General features: G+C 47.9%; 1 protein-coding gene across 1 annotated transcript in view; it reads left to right on the top strand.

Moving 5' to 3' along the window:
• The first annotated feature begins 653 nt into the window (after window positions 1-653).
• Window positions 654-13,215, top strand: part of degs1 (delta(4)-desaturase, sphingolipid 1) — a 13,850-nt gene continuing 1,288 nt past the window's right edge. Inside the window, exon 1 of the mRNA XM_079842403.1 lies at window positions 654-1,391. Within this exon, the coding sequence (XP_079698529.1) occupies window positions 675-1,391 (717 nt within the window). The 5' untranslated portion in view covers window positions 654-674. The remainder of the gene's footprint in view (window positions 1,392-13,215) is intronic.

Raw genomic sequence — 13,215 nt, 5'->3', positions numbered from 1 at the left:
GAAAAATATTTAAAATAATCTCATAACATTATTTAATGCAGTTGTAATTTTTCAGTGTAAATGATTTAATTTGATTGGTAACAGCCTATAATGTCTTATTCTAATTTAATTTATAGATCAAATTTAAGAATATAAAAGGAAAGCTGAAGCATAGCCTATATTTAATAAGATTGTGGAAAAATGGCCTTTATAAAAAGGTAAAAATATCACAAATATGCATATATAAATATTTAAAAGCTGATTGAACACTGGTGAGAATATTGCTTCAGAATAGATTATATTTATGAAAAAAATGAATGTGAACCGGCTTAATGTCCAGCCCTGCTTATAGTAATATTTTGTCCCAAAATACTATTTTCCTAAGGGTAATTAGGCCATGCATAACCAACACATAGACGTAACATTTTCTGTCATTTAGCGTCGGTCATCCTCATTAATATATTTTAAATTGTTTTCATATTTAGATATGACGGCGAGAAAACATTACGTTATGTTAAGTTTTTGTTATGTTAAGTTGGTTCAGTGCCATTGACTTCCATTATTTTTCGGCGTTTTCCTTCAGTTCGTCATGGGGGCAACTGTCTATTGAGTTTCGCCTCTTGGGCTTCTACACTCTTTGACAACGTGTTGTCTTTTTTTTTTTGGCAGCTAAATACCCAGAGATCAAGTCTCTGATGGGACCCGACCCCAGACTGAAATGGATCGTCTGTACGATGGTTGCGGTCCAGTTTTGGGCCTTCTATCTGGTGAAGGACCTGTCCTGGAAATGGGTCTTGTTCTGGACGTATGCGTTTGGGAGTTGCATAAACCATTCAATGACGCTAGCCATTCACGAGATCTCTCACAACACCGCCTTCGGCAACAACCGCGCCAAGCTGAACCGCTGGTTTGCCATCTTTGCCAATCTGCCCATTGGGTTGCCGTACTCGGCATCGTTTAAGCGCTACCACCTGGACCACCATCGCTACTTGGGCGGAGATGGCGTGGACGTCGACATCCCGACCGACTTCGAGGGCTGGTTCTTTAGCACGCGTTTGCGCAAGCTCATCTGGATAATGTTCCAGCCGCTGTTCTACGCTGTGCGACCCCTCTACATCAACCCCAAACCCATCAGCCACCTAGAGGTCATCAACACGGCCATCCAGCTCGCGTTCAACGCCCTCCTCTACTGGTTCTGGGGGGCCAAGCCCTTGGTCTACATGATGATGGGCTCATTGCTAGGAATGGGTCTCCATCCCATCTCAGGACACTTCATTGCAGAACATTACATGTTCCTCAAAGGCCATGAGACCTACTCGTACTATGGGTCCCTCAACCTGCTGACCTTCAACGTCGGGTACCACAACGAGCACCATGACTTCCCCAGCGTTCCAGGACGCAGACTACCGATGGTAAGATATTCCTCCACTTCATGTTTACAAAGCCAGATCGCTCTCAGTAGTTCAAGTATTTGTTAACTCTTTGATCCCCCCCAAATATGACAATCGCCTTTTCTAAAATATAATGGTAGCTATTAGGGATGCAACAATACAGTTAGTGCACGGTCGGTTTTTAACCACGGTTTTCGGTTCGCAAAAAAAGTGTTTTTTGCCATTCTATTCTTCGGCGACAGGAACAGCAAGAGGTTAAGGAGAAAAAAAGACTTTTTTATTACAATACTCTTTCTTTATTTTACTTAAAAGAATTGAAAAACCTTACTTAAACTTAAAACTTTACTTGTACACATTCCCAGTGTATTGTAAAATATAATATAAATATATATAAAGATTTACTCTGGCAGCTCAGAGATGTACAGCAGCATTTAAGTATGAAATTGAATTAATAAATGTAAAAATAAAACACTACATAGACTTCACTATAAAATATACACTGATTCTTATTAAAGCTGCTGTATTAGTTCTTCAGTCAAGAGCAGTGAGTGATTTTCTCTTTGTCTTTTGTTGTTGTATTAACACTAAAGGGATATTTCACTCAAAAATGAAAATTCTGTAATTTAGAAATGAATACAGGTTTGGAACAATATTAGAGTGGGTAAATAATGACATAATTTTAGAGGTGAACTGTCCCTTTAAGACCAGCGTGTTCACTATAGGCTGCGCCGCTGTCAATTAAAGACCTGCGCGCATCTAATATACACACACACCGATTTTACTTTCACTTTAGACATAACCGACTGTGTTTATGTTAACCTTGTGTGTATTTGACAGTATTAGCAAAGTAAGACGACTAACTTAATTAGTCCAGTAATCGTGTGTTTGACAGGCGTTTAGTGCGCGCATTCGGAAAAGCGCATGTTTAACCGGCAAGGCTTTAAAACGCATGCAAATAATGAACTTTGGTGATTGTGAATTCCGTGAGTATAACTCCACCACTAACGTGTGATGTGAATGTGTGTCGCGTTGTTCAGTATTGGGATGGAGGCAAGTGATAGAATTTGTAGACAAATAATTAATTAAATGCAAAAACGAAAATTCATAAAATTTTCATAAAAATTCATATAAAAAAAAACGCAATTCATAAGCGCGTATTGAACCTTGAATGCCGTACCGAACGGTTCAATATTATAAAGTAGCTATATATTTATTAAGTATGAAGAACCATTTATACTATGTGAGAAAAATATAAATAGTTATAGGGGTCCTATAATGCCCTTTTCACACCACAGATTCTTTATTTTAGGATGTTTTGAAACATTTTGATGTGTGTGTCTCTTTAAATGCAAATGAGCTGCTTTCAAGAATAGGGCAGAGCCTCACACAGCGAATATAATTCACAGAGATGGATCAATACCAACTGTTACACACTTCATTTTCAGAACATGTAAGTATTGCACGTTATATTTTGTGAATGTGCTGGTTAGGACGCTACGCCGTGGCTAAAGGTACCACTCACAGAGATCAGAGATGTCATTCGTTTTATTTTTGAGCGTTTAAAAATAACCAGCTCTGTGAATGCTAGCTTTAGCCACGGTGTAGCGTCCTAACCAGCACATTCACAAAGGCCACTTGCAAACACACACATTATAAAGTGGCGTACTTGCGTGTTCTGGATATGAAGTTGGATCACGAATCTTTGCATGCAGACAGCAGACAAACGGCAATCCACCTGTCACTCAAAGTGGCCACGCCCTTAATTATGCAGAACTTTAAAGCCCCCCTGAAATCAAAATGGAAGTTTTTTAGCTTTTAGTATGACTATGTTAGCCTTAAGGTTATCAATAATCTGGTGTGTTCCAAAACAGCATTTAGGAGATATAAGCATTCAAAAATTACAGACTCACAAAATGGATCACAGATTTTGATGACATCATCGCAGACTTTAGGAGGAAACTCTGGCTTTACCAAACAGAACGGCTCTAGTCAAACTGTGGTATTAACGAAACGCTATTGGCTGTTTCAAAAAAGGGGAGGAGCTGCTCACAGGTGGAGCCATTTCAGGGGAAATGACATCAGCACATTTAATAATGCTGTGGGTTTCAAGGCACTTCAGTGGGACTTTAAGGCTTTAAATTAGGGCTGCACAATATATCGAAATATCGCAAATGTACATATCGCGATATACATATCGCAATGGCACACAATATCTGAATGCGGTAACAAATGAGAAAAATACTTCTCTCTAAATAAATTTATATGACAATCCATATGTTTTTCTTAAATATACAGGCGTTTTCTTCCCCACAGGCTCATTATTAAAGACATAGACTTTAAGAAATTGATATCACAGATAAAAAGCACAGATTTTTATAATAATAATTTTACAATAAATCCTTAGACCTTCCTAATGATTTTTAGTCAGGCTGTCTGCATATTAACAGGTAACCCAGCAGTTTTTTTTTTGTAAAATAAATTTTCTGTCAAATATAAAAATTATTATTATTATTACTAGTAGTAGTAGTAGTATTATATTGTTATATTTATTCTTAAATACTCTATTTTTAATAATGAAAATGTTATTGTAATAGTAATATTTCTTATTTTGTTCAATATTTTTATTGAGCAATAATAATAATCATAATTATTATTATCATATTAATATATAAACACAAAATGTTATACACAAACACTTTTCATTTGTTAAAAAAAAAAAAACGCAATTTTAACCAGAATAATCGCAATTAGATATTTTCGCCAAATCGTGCAGCCCTTAAACACTGGGACCCACACCAGTTAATTTAACCATTTTAAGAACATTGAACATTGACCGTTGTTTTCAAGCACTTGAGTTTGCCTGGAGCTAAAGCAAATAAAGTCATGAGCCGGATCTGGAGTCAAACGGGTTCTTCAGTGAGTTGGAGAAGCACTGAAGCGCTGTCTTGTCTCTAAATGGCACAGTCTCACCGCAACAATGCTAAAACAGCCTAAAACAATTCTTGAATTCAAAATGATGTATAACACTCTACCAAATACACATATTACTTCCAGATGAAATAATGAATGGTAGGATACTTCCTCCTCTGCCAACTTAAAGGGTTAATTCTCCCAAAAATATAAATCATCATTTACTCGCCGCCATGTCGTTCCAAACCGTCAGACATTCGTTCATCTTCAGACCCAGATGAAGATCTGATGCTTCCCGTCCCTCCATTGACAGGCTACACAACTACCATTCAAGCCCCAGAGGCAGTGGAGACATTACAGGAATCATGTGACTCCAGTGGGGGAGTTTAGTGAAGCAATGCGAGTGCTTTGTTTGCGCAAAAAAAACGTGTTATTTATTTCAGTGTCACATGATCCTTCAGAAATCATTCCGATATGAGGATTTTTATCAGTGTTGGAAACAGGAATAAATGCCACTTTAGTATATATTCACACAGAGAACAGCTGATCTACACTGGAGTGTGTGTGTGTGTGTGTGTGTGTGTGTGTGTGTGTGTGTGTGTGTGTGTGTGTGTGTGTGTGTGTGTGTGTGTGTGTGTGTGTGTGTGTGTGTGTGTGTGTGTGTGTGTGTGTGTGTGTGTGTGTGTGTGTGTGTGAGAGTGTGTGTGAGTGAGTGTGAACAGCTGATCTACACTGGAGTATATGTGTGTTTGTGTGTGTGGGCATGTTTTTGTGAAATATCAGGACACAAATGTGTATAATGACATGGGTTTTACAAAAAGAGGGTGAAATATGAGGACGTTCCCCATGTCCTCACTTTTCAAAATGCTTATAAATCACACAGAATGAGTTTTTTTTCACAGAAAGTGAACTGCACAGTCTCCTGTGAGGGGTAGGTTTAGGGGCAGTGTGTGTGTGTGTGTGTGTGTGTGTGTGTGATGGGTAGGTTTAGGGGCAGTGTGTGTGTGTGTGTGTGTGTGTGTGTGTGTGTGTGTGTGTGTGTGTGATGGGTAGGTTTAGGGGCAGGGGCAGTGTGTGTGTGTGTGTGTGTGTGTGTGTGTGTGTGTGTGTGTGTGTGTGTGTGTGTGTGTGTGTGTGTGTGTGTGTGTGTGTGTGTGTGATGGGTAGGTTTAGGGGCAGGGGCAGTGTGTGTGTGTGTGTGTGTGTGTGTGTGTGTGTGTGTGTGTGTGTGTGTGTGTGTGTGTGATGGGTAGGTTTAGGGGCAGTGTGTGTGTGTGTGTGTGTGTGTGTGTGTGTGAGTGTGATGGGTATGTTTAGGGGCAGTGTGTGTGTGGTGTGTGTGTGTGTGTGTGTGTGTGTGTGTGTGTGTGTGTGTGTGTGTGTGTGTGTGTGTGTGTGTGTGTGTGTGTGTGTGTGTGTGTGTGTGTGTGATGGGTATGTTTAGGGGCAGTGTGTGTGTGTGTGTGTGTGTGTGTGAGTGTGATGGGTATGTTTAGGGGCAGTGTGTGTGTGTGTGTGTGTGTGTGTGTGTGAGTGTGATGGGTATGTTTAGGGGCAGTGTGTGTGTGTGTGTGTGTGTGTGTGATGGGTATGTTTAGGGGCAGTGTGTGTGTGTGTGTGTGTGTTTGTGTGTGTGTGAGTGTGATGGGTATGTTTAGGGGCAGTGTGTGTGTGTGTGTGTGTGTGTGTGTGTGTGTGTGTGTGTGTGTGTGTGTGTGTGTGTGTGTGTGTGTGTGTGTGATGGGTAGGTTTAGGGGCAGTGTAAGGGGATAGAAAATACGATTTGTACGGTATAAAAACCATTACGCCTATGGAATGTCCTCACATTTCACAAAAACAAACATGAGTGTGTGTGTGTGTGTGTGTGTGTGTGTGTGTGTGTGTGTGTGTGTGTGTGTGTGTGTGTGTGTGAGTGTGAACAGCTGATCTACACTGGAGTTATGATCAGATGTGATGGAGGGATGTGTGAAACTGAAAGTGCACTCGATCTGGATTTTTTAACTGAGATTATTCTGCAAGATTTTTACTACGTTCAAGTTCCCTGTTAAAGGCTAACCTGCATATTCTCAGTAATTCCCGTTATTCCACGGAAAGTTTCCAGCCTGAAAAATTCCTGTAACTGTGCAGACCTGATGGGAGGAAGTGCTCTGAACCTGAACCTGAACCACAGCTCAGAACCTGAACCACAGCTCAGAACCTGAACCTGAAGCACAGCTCAGAACCTGAACCTGAACCACAGCTCAGAACCTGAACCTGAAGCACAGCTCAGAACCTGAACCTGAACCACAGCTCAGAACCTGAACCTGAACCACAGCTCAGAACCTGAACCACAGCTCAGAACCTGAACCTGAACCACAGCTCAGAACCTGAACCACAGCTCAGAACCTGAACCTGAACCACAGCTCAGAACCTGAACCTGAACCACAGCTCAGAACCTGAACCTGAACCACAGCTCAGAACCTGAACCTGAAGCACAGCTCAGAACCTGAACCACAGCTCAGAACCTGAACCTGAACCACAGCTCAGAACCTGAACCTGAACCACAGCTCAGAACCTGAACCACAGCTCAGAACCTGAACCACAGCTCAGAACCTGAACCACAGCTCAGAACCTGAACCACAGCTCAGAACCTGAACCTGAACCACAGCTCAGAACCTGAAGCACAGCTCAGAACCTGAACCACAGCTCAGAACCTGAACCTGAACCACAGCTCAGAACCTGAAGCACAGCTCAGAACCTGAACCACAGCTCAGAACCTGAACCACAGCTCAGAACCTGAACCTGAACCACAGCTCAGAACCTGAACCACAGCTCAGAACCTGAACCACAGCTCAGAACCTGAACCTGAACCACAGCTCAGAACCTGGACTCTCTCCTTAATGATGTGCAAGTGTGAACTCGTGAGCTGCTATCAAAACATGCTGGAGCAAACCCGGCCCGACCCATGTGACTCACACAGCTGTTTATCCAACCAGTGCAGGGGTTCAGGCACACACACACACACACACACACACACACACACACACACACACACACACACACACACACACACACACACACACACACACACACACACACACACACACACACACACACACACACACACACACACACACACACAGTAAAAAGTACCCTACCCACAATCTGTGAGCACAATACTGACAATACATTTAAAATAAATCCAAAGAAACCGTTTGTAATGTTTGCTTATCTCATTTTGATACCTCGATGTTTGTTTTTGTTCCTGATTTTTACTCTATTTACAGATAATTGTTTTGGTATATAATTATTATAAAGTATAGTATATAAAAAAAAAAAGAACAAATAGCCTAATTTCCTGCCATATACAAATTTATAAAATGATCAGCCAGCTAACAACAACTTTGTTCTGGTTTCACCTCACTCCAGTCTGAATGATTTTAGGCTGTTTATTTTACTACACATTGTCAACAGAAATAAGACTGTGGATAATTAAAACTAACTCTCACTATCCACTCTCGCTAAATTGGGCACACCTGTGTTCTCATTTCAGAGTAAATGATTAAACTGAGGTCAGTGTTGGACAGATCAGTTCTTCTAACCAGTCGTTAAAATGATTCAAAGTCAAGTTAACCTTATTTATATAGCGCTTTTAACAATGCAGATTGTTTCACAGCAGCTTCACAGTGTTAAACAGCAAAATAATGCAGCATAATATTATTCAGCTGTATAGCCATTCTGGAGAAAACGTCTCGGTTACGTATGTAACCCTCGTTCCCTGAGGAGGGAACGGAGACGTACGTTAGTGAATGACGAATGGGGGTTTCGCCTAGAAGCCAATTACCTTCGAGGTGTTTAACAGCGCCCAATGGCGTGCCAATGCCATGGGCATGCGGAATTTGCATGCGTAACTCCGCCCCACTGCGTGGGTATATAAGGAAGTACGCTGGCAACATCGCATTATGTTTACCTGCTGCGGAGCCAAGATCTGAACTCCGCGTTCCAGCAGCACAGCTGACGTGGCTAAGGAACGTACGTCTCCGTTCCCTCCTCAGGGAACGAGGGTTACATACGTAACCGAGACGTTCCCTTTCGTTCAGTCACTACGACGTACGTCAGTGACTGACGAATGGGGGTTCCAGTATAACCGCGCCACTCAGCTGTCATCCAGTGCCCTGCGTAAGTGTGAGATCCCGCCACTTAAGGCCGTAGGACTCCCACTTATCACAGGATTACCAAGGTGCACTGGGAAGCATATCCCAGTGAGGGAATGCCAATAATGCCTACCCGTGGGGAGGACTTAGAGAGTACACATATGACCCGCTGAGGGCTGCATATGGGAAACTCTAGGGTACCAGCCGAAGGTGGATTTTTAACCCTAGGGGTGGCAGGGGCTTGCCAAGGGAAAGACACCTGCTCACTGAGGAGGCTTACAGTGGGAATACTCGTGTGGGGTCGCCGGAGGGGAACCATGCACATGGGGCACCTGGCCGGACATGAGGGTCTGGGCTCGAAAGGGCAGACTGAACTGATGTCGGCGTTGACAGTGCTGGAGGAGCTCAGGGCTCTCGGGGAGCTCACCTGAGGAGAATATCGCACGTATCCAGTCCGTGGAGTGGAGTGGCGAGCAAGCGAAGACACCTAGAACCTGGTCCATTACCGGCCCCTCGGGGGGGCGAGTACATAGTCGGACACTGGCTCCACTCGGAGATTGTAGAATCTGGCGAATGTGTTGGGTGTCGCCCAGCCTGCAGCTCTGCAGATGTCTGTTAGCGAGGCGCCATGCGCTAGAGCCCAAGAGGAGGCCACACTCCGGGTGGAGTGTGCCCTCACCCAAGGGGACATGGTCGACCTTGCTGCTGGTAAGCCAAAACAATGGTGTCCACTATCCAGTGAGACAACCTCTGCTTTGAGAGAGCACTTCCCTTCCGCTCTCCACCATAACAGACAAAGAGCTGGTCTGAGGTCCTGAAACACTGCGTCATGTCTACGTAAGCGCGGAGAGCGCGTACTGGACAGAGCAATGCCAAGGCTGGGTCTGCCTCCTCCAAAGGCAGCGCTTGCAGGTTCACTACCTGATCTCTGAAGGGAGTGGTAGGAACCTTGGGCACATATCCAGGCCGGGGTCTCAAGGTCACGTGAGAGTTAGCCGGCCCGAATACTAGGCACGCTTCGTCAACTGAAAAAGCCTGCAGGTCCCCGACCCTCTTAAGAGAGGCCAATGCAGTCAGCAGAGCCGTCTTCATTGACAGGAACTTAATGTCAACCGACCGCAAAGGCTCAAAGGGAGGCCTCTGCAGAGCACTTAGGACTACTGAGAGGTCCCAAGAGGGAACGAGAGGAGAGCGAGGAGGATTCAGTCTCCTCGCTCCCCTCAGAAACCTGATGATCAAGTCGTGCTGACTTACCTTTTTGTCTCCCAAGAGGTCGTGATGGGCAGATATTGCAGCCACATACACTATTAGGGTGGAGGGAGACAGCCTTCGCTCCAGCCCCTCTTGGAGAAACTCAAGCACGGACCTGATCGGGCAATTCCAGGGGTCTTCTTGGCGGGAAGAGCACCAGGTGACGAAGAGGTTCCACTTCAACGCATAGAGGTGTCGTGTAGACTCTGCCCTAGCGGAAGTGATGGTGGCGGCCACCGTAGGTGGCAGGCCACTCAAACCTGCCGCGTCCCGTCCAGAAGCCACACGTGGAGCTTCCAGAGCGCTGGACGCGGGTGCCATAGGGTGCCCCGTCTCTGAGAGAGGAGGTCCGGTCTCAGAGGAATAGGCCAGGGAGGGGCTGTCGCAAGGAGTAGCAGTTCTGAGAACCAGGTCTGGCCGTGCCAATATGGGGCGACCAACATGACCTGCTCCTTGTCCTCCCTGATCTTGCACAGTACCCGTGCGAGAAGGCTCACTGGGGGAAACGCATATAAGCGTAGACCCTGGGGCCAGCTGTGCGCCAGTGCATCCGTGCCGAGCGTGCCCTCGGTCAGGGAATAGTACAGGCTGATGTGTGAAGAGTCTTGGGAGGCAAACAGATCTACCTGTGCGTCGCCGAACTGTTCCCCAATCAGCTGGACCATCTGGGGATGGAGTCTCCATTCTCCAGGAAGTGGCTGAATCCGTGAGAGCTCGTCGGCTGCACGGTTCAGGACCCCCGGGATGTGGATAGCACGAAGGGACCTCAGGTGCTTCTGACTCCATAAAACGAGATGGCGGGCGAGTTGAGACATACGGCGGGAGCGTAGACCGCCCTGGTGGTTGATGTACGCTACTGTGGCCGTGTTGTCTGTCCGGACAAGTACGTGTTGACCCCTCAGCAACGCTCGGAAGCGGTGCAGGGCGAACCGTACTGCCAGCAACTCGAGGCAATTGACATGCAGAAGGCGCTGGGGTCCTGTCCAGGAGCCCGCGGCTGCTTGTCCATTGCACATGGCACCCCAGCCCGTGGAGGAGGCATCCGTTGATACAACAACATGCCTGGAAGCTCGTTCTAAGGACACGCCGGCCCGTAGAAAACTGAGGTTCGACCACGGAGTGAGTGTCTGTAAGCAGGCCCGGGTTATTTGGACCCGGAGCGTGCCAGACCGCCATGCCCATCTCGGGACTCGATCGCGAAGCCAGTGCTGAAGCGGTCTCATATGTAGCAATCTGAGCGGCGTTACCGCGGCTGCAGATGCCATATGCCCCAGGAGCCTCTGAAAATGTTTCAGTGGAACCGCACTCTTGCTCTCGATTTGACGGAGGCAAGTCAGCAGAGACTGCGCGCGCTCGCTCGTAAGCTGCGCGCACATGGCGACCGAGTCGATCTCCACACCGAGAAAAGAGATCCTCTGCACGGGGCAAAGTTTGCTCTTCTCCCAGTTGACCCGAAGGCCCAGACAGGCTAAGTGGTGGAGAACCAGATCTCTGTGTTCGCAAACCTGCTCTCGAGAGTGACTCAGTATGAGCCAGTCGTCGAGGTAGTTCAGGATGCGAACCCCGTGCTGCCGTAGGGGCGCAAGGGCTGCCTCGGCAATCTTCGTAAAGACGCGAGGGGACAGAGATAGCCCGAATGGGAGGACCGCGTACTGGTATGCCCGCCCCTCAAAAGCAAACCGTAGGAACGGTCTGTGTCGAGGTAGGATGGAGACATGAAAGTAGGCGTCCTTCAGGTCGATCGCTGCAAACCAATCGCCGGGACGAACGCATTCGAAAAGGCGTTTCGCTGTCAACATCTTGAACGGAAACTTGTGAAGGTAACGGTTCAAGATGCGCAGGTCCAGGATTGGCCTCAACCCACCAGTCTTTTTGGGTACAATGAAGTATGGGCTGTAGAACCCGGACTTCATCTCGGCTGGAGGGACAGGTTCGATCGCACCCTTCACCAGTAGGGTGGCAACCTCCGCTCTCATGACAGGGGCATTGGCCCCGACCATAGTAAAGTGGACTCCCCGGAAACAGGGAGGAACCTGCGCGAACTGAATCGCGCAGCCGCGCCTGACTGTCTTCTCGACCCAGCCGGACAGCCCTGGAATCTGAAGCCAGGCTCCCAGGGACTGTACGAGCGGGGTCAATCGGACTACAGCGATGCAGCGTTACCGACCCGGACAAGGGAGGCTGTTGGGCGTCCCGGTGTGGTGGTGCGGTTAACGGCTGCGTCCTGACAGAGGAGACCAGGGAAGGACGCGCGTTCCACTGGGGTCTGCTCTGCCAGGAGGCTGGCGACAGAGTGGGATGCGAGTGGCGGGACCCGTGGGTGGCGCGCACTGGCATCACCGGACTCTGGGGGCTCAGGGATGGGAGTGTTAATTCTTTCTTTGACCAGATTAGGGTGCTGCTGACCCGGGGGCCAGCAGCTAAACAAAGGATTTTCCCCCGGCCCTCCACCGGGGGAAGGAGTGGTCCTGCTACCATCTCCTCGAAAGAATTTCCCATCCCTGAGCCGTCCGTCTCAGGAGCGCCGCTTGGCCTGGCGTTTAGCGGGGCGCGGGGCGGCCTGAGGGGACTTGGACGCCTTCCTACGGCTTCCTCCGCGACCCGGCCCGGGTGAAAGCTGCTGCTGCCTTAGGAGGGCGTCCTTGGCAGCGAGCAGGCTGAGGCGACTGTGCCGGCGGCTGGGTGGAAGCAGCAGCTGGCCGCCGGGGCAGTACATGTTTGAGAGCCTCAGTCTGCTTCTGGGCGGTTGAAAACTGTTGGGCAAAGTTTTCAACCGCTCCGCCGAAGAGGCCAGCCTGGGATATGGGGGCATCGAGGAAGCGTGTCCGCTCGGTGTCCTGCATATCGGCCAGGTTTAGCCACAAATGTCGCTCCTGGACCACATTTGTGGACATCACTTGACCCAGGGAGCGTGCGGTCACCTTCGTCGCCCGGAGAGCGAGGTTGGTGGCGGCACACAGCTCATTTAAGAGCCCCGGATCAACTTCACCCTCGTGCATGTCCCTGAGGATCCTGGCCTGGAAGACCTGAAGGATCGCCATGGCATGCAAAGAGGCGGCAGCCTGCCCTGCGGCTCTGTGCGATTTCGCCACCAAGGTTGATGTGAATCGACAGGCTTTGGAGGGGTGCTTAGGATCACCTCGCCAGGTTGAAGCGCTCTGAGGACACAGTTGCATTGCAACAGAACGTTCCACCTGGGGGACCCCAGTGTACCCTTTGGCCGCGGCCCCATCAAGGGTGGAGAAGGCGGAGGAGACTGCAGACCGATCACGGGAAGACAACGGGGATTTCCAGGACCGGGCAATCTCCTCATCATCGAGCCGCGAGCGTTCGGGACAGGGCGGAGGGTTCCACTATATCCCTAAACTCGCGGATGCCCGAGACAACATGGCTGTCAGCTCTGGGTCTGACTCGGGCAATGCTGGCGCGCCCGAAGGCGGCAGCACAGCCGAGTCATCATCCTCAGAGGACTCGAGCCCACCTTGTGATGCGGTGACCGCAGAACCGCGATGGTCATGTTCCTGCAGTGGGAACATGACTCATCCACGAAC

Source organism: Gobio gobio, assembly GCF_949357685.1.
Source record: "Gobio gobio genome assembly, chromosome: 18".
Classification (NCBI taxonomy): domain Eukaryota; kingdom Metazoa; phylum Chordata; class Actinopteri; order Cypriniformes; family Gobionidae; genus Gobio; species Gobio gobio.
This window is presented reverse-complemented; position numbering and strand designations above follow the sequence as displayed.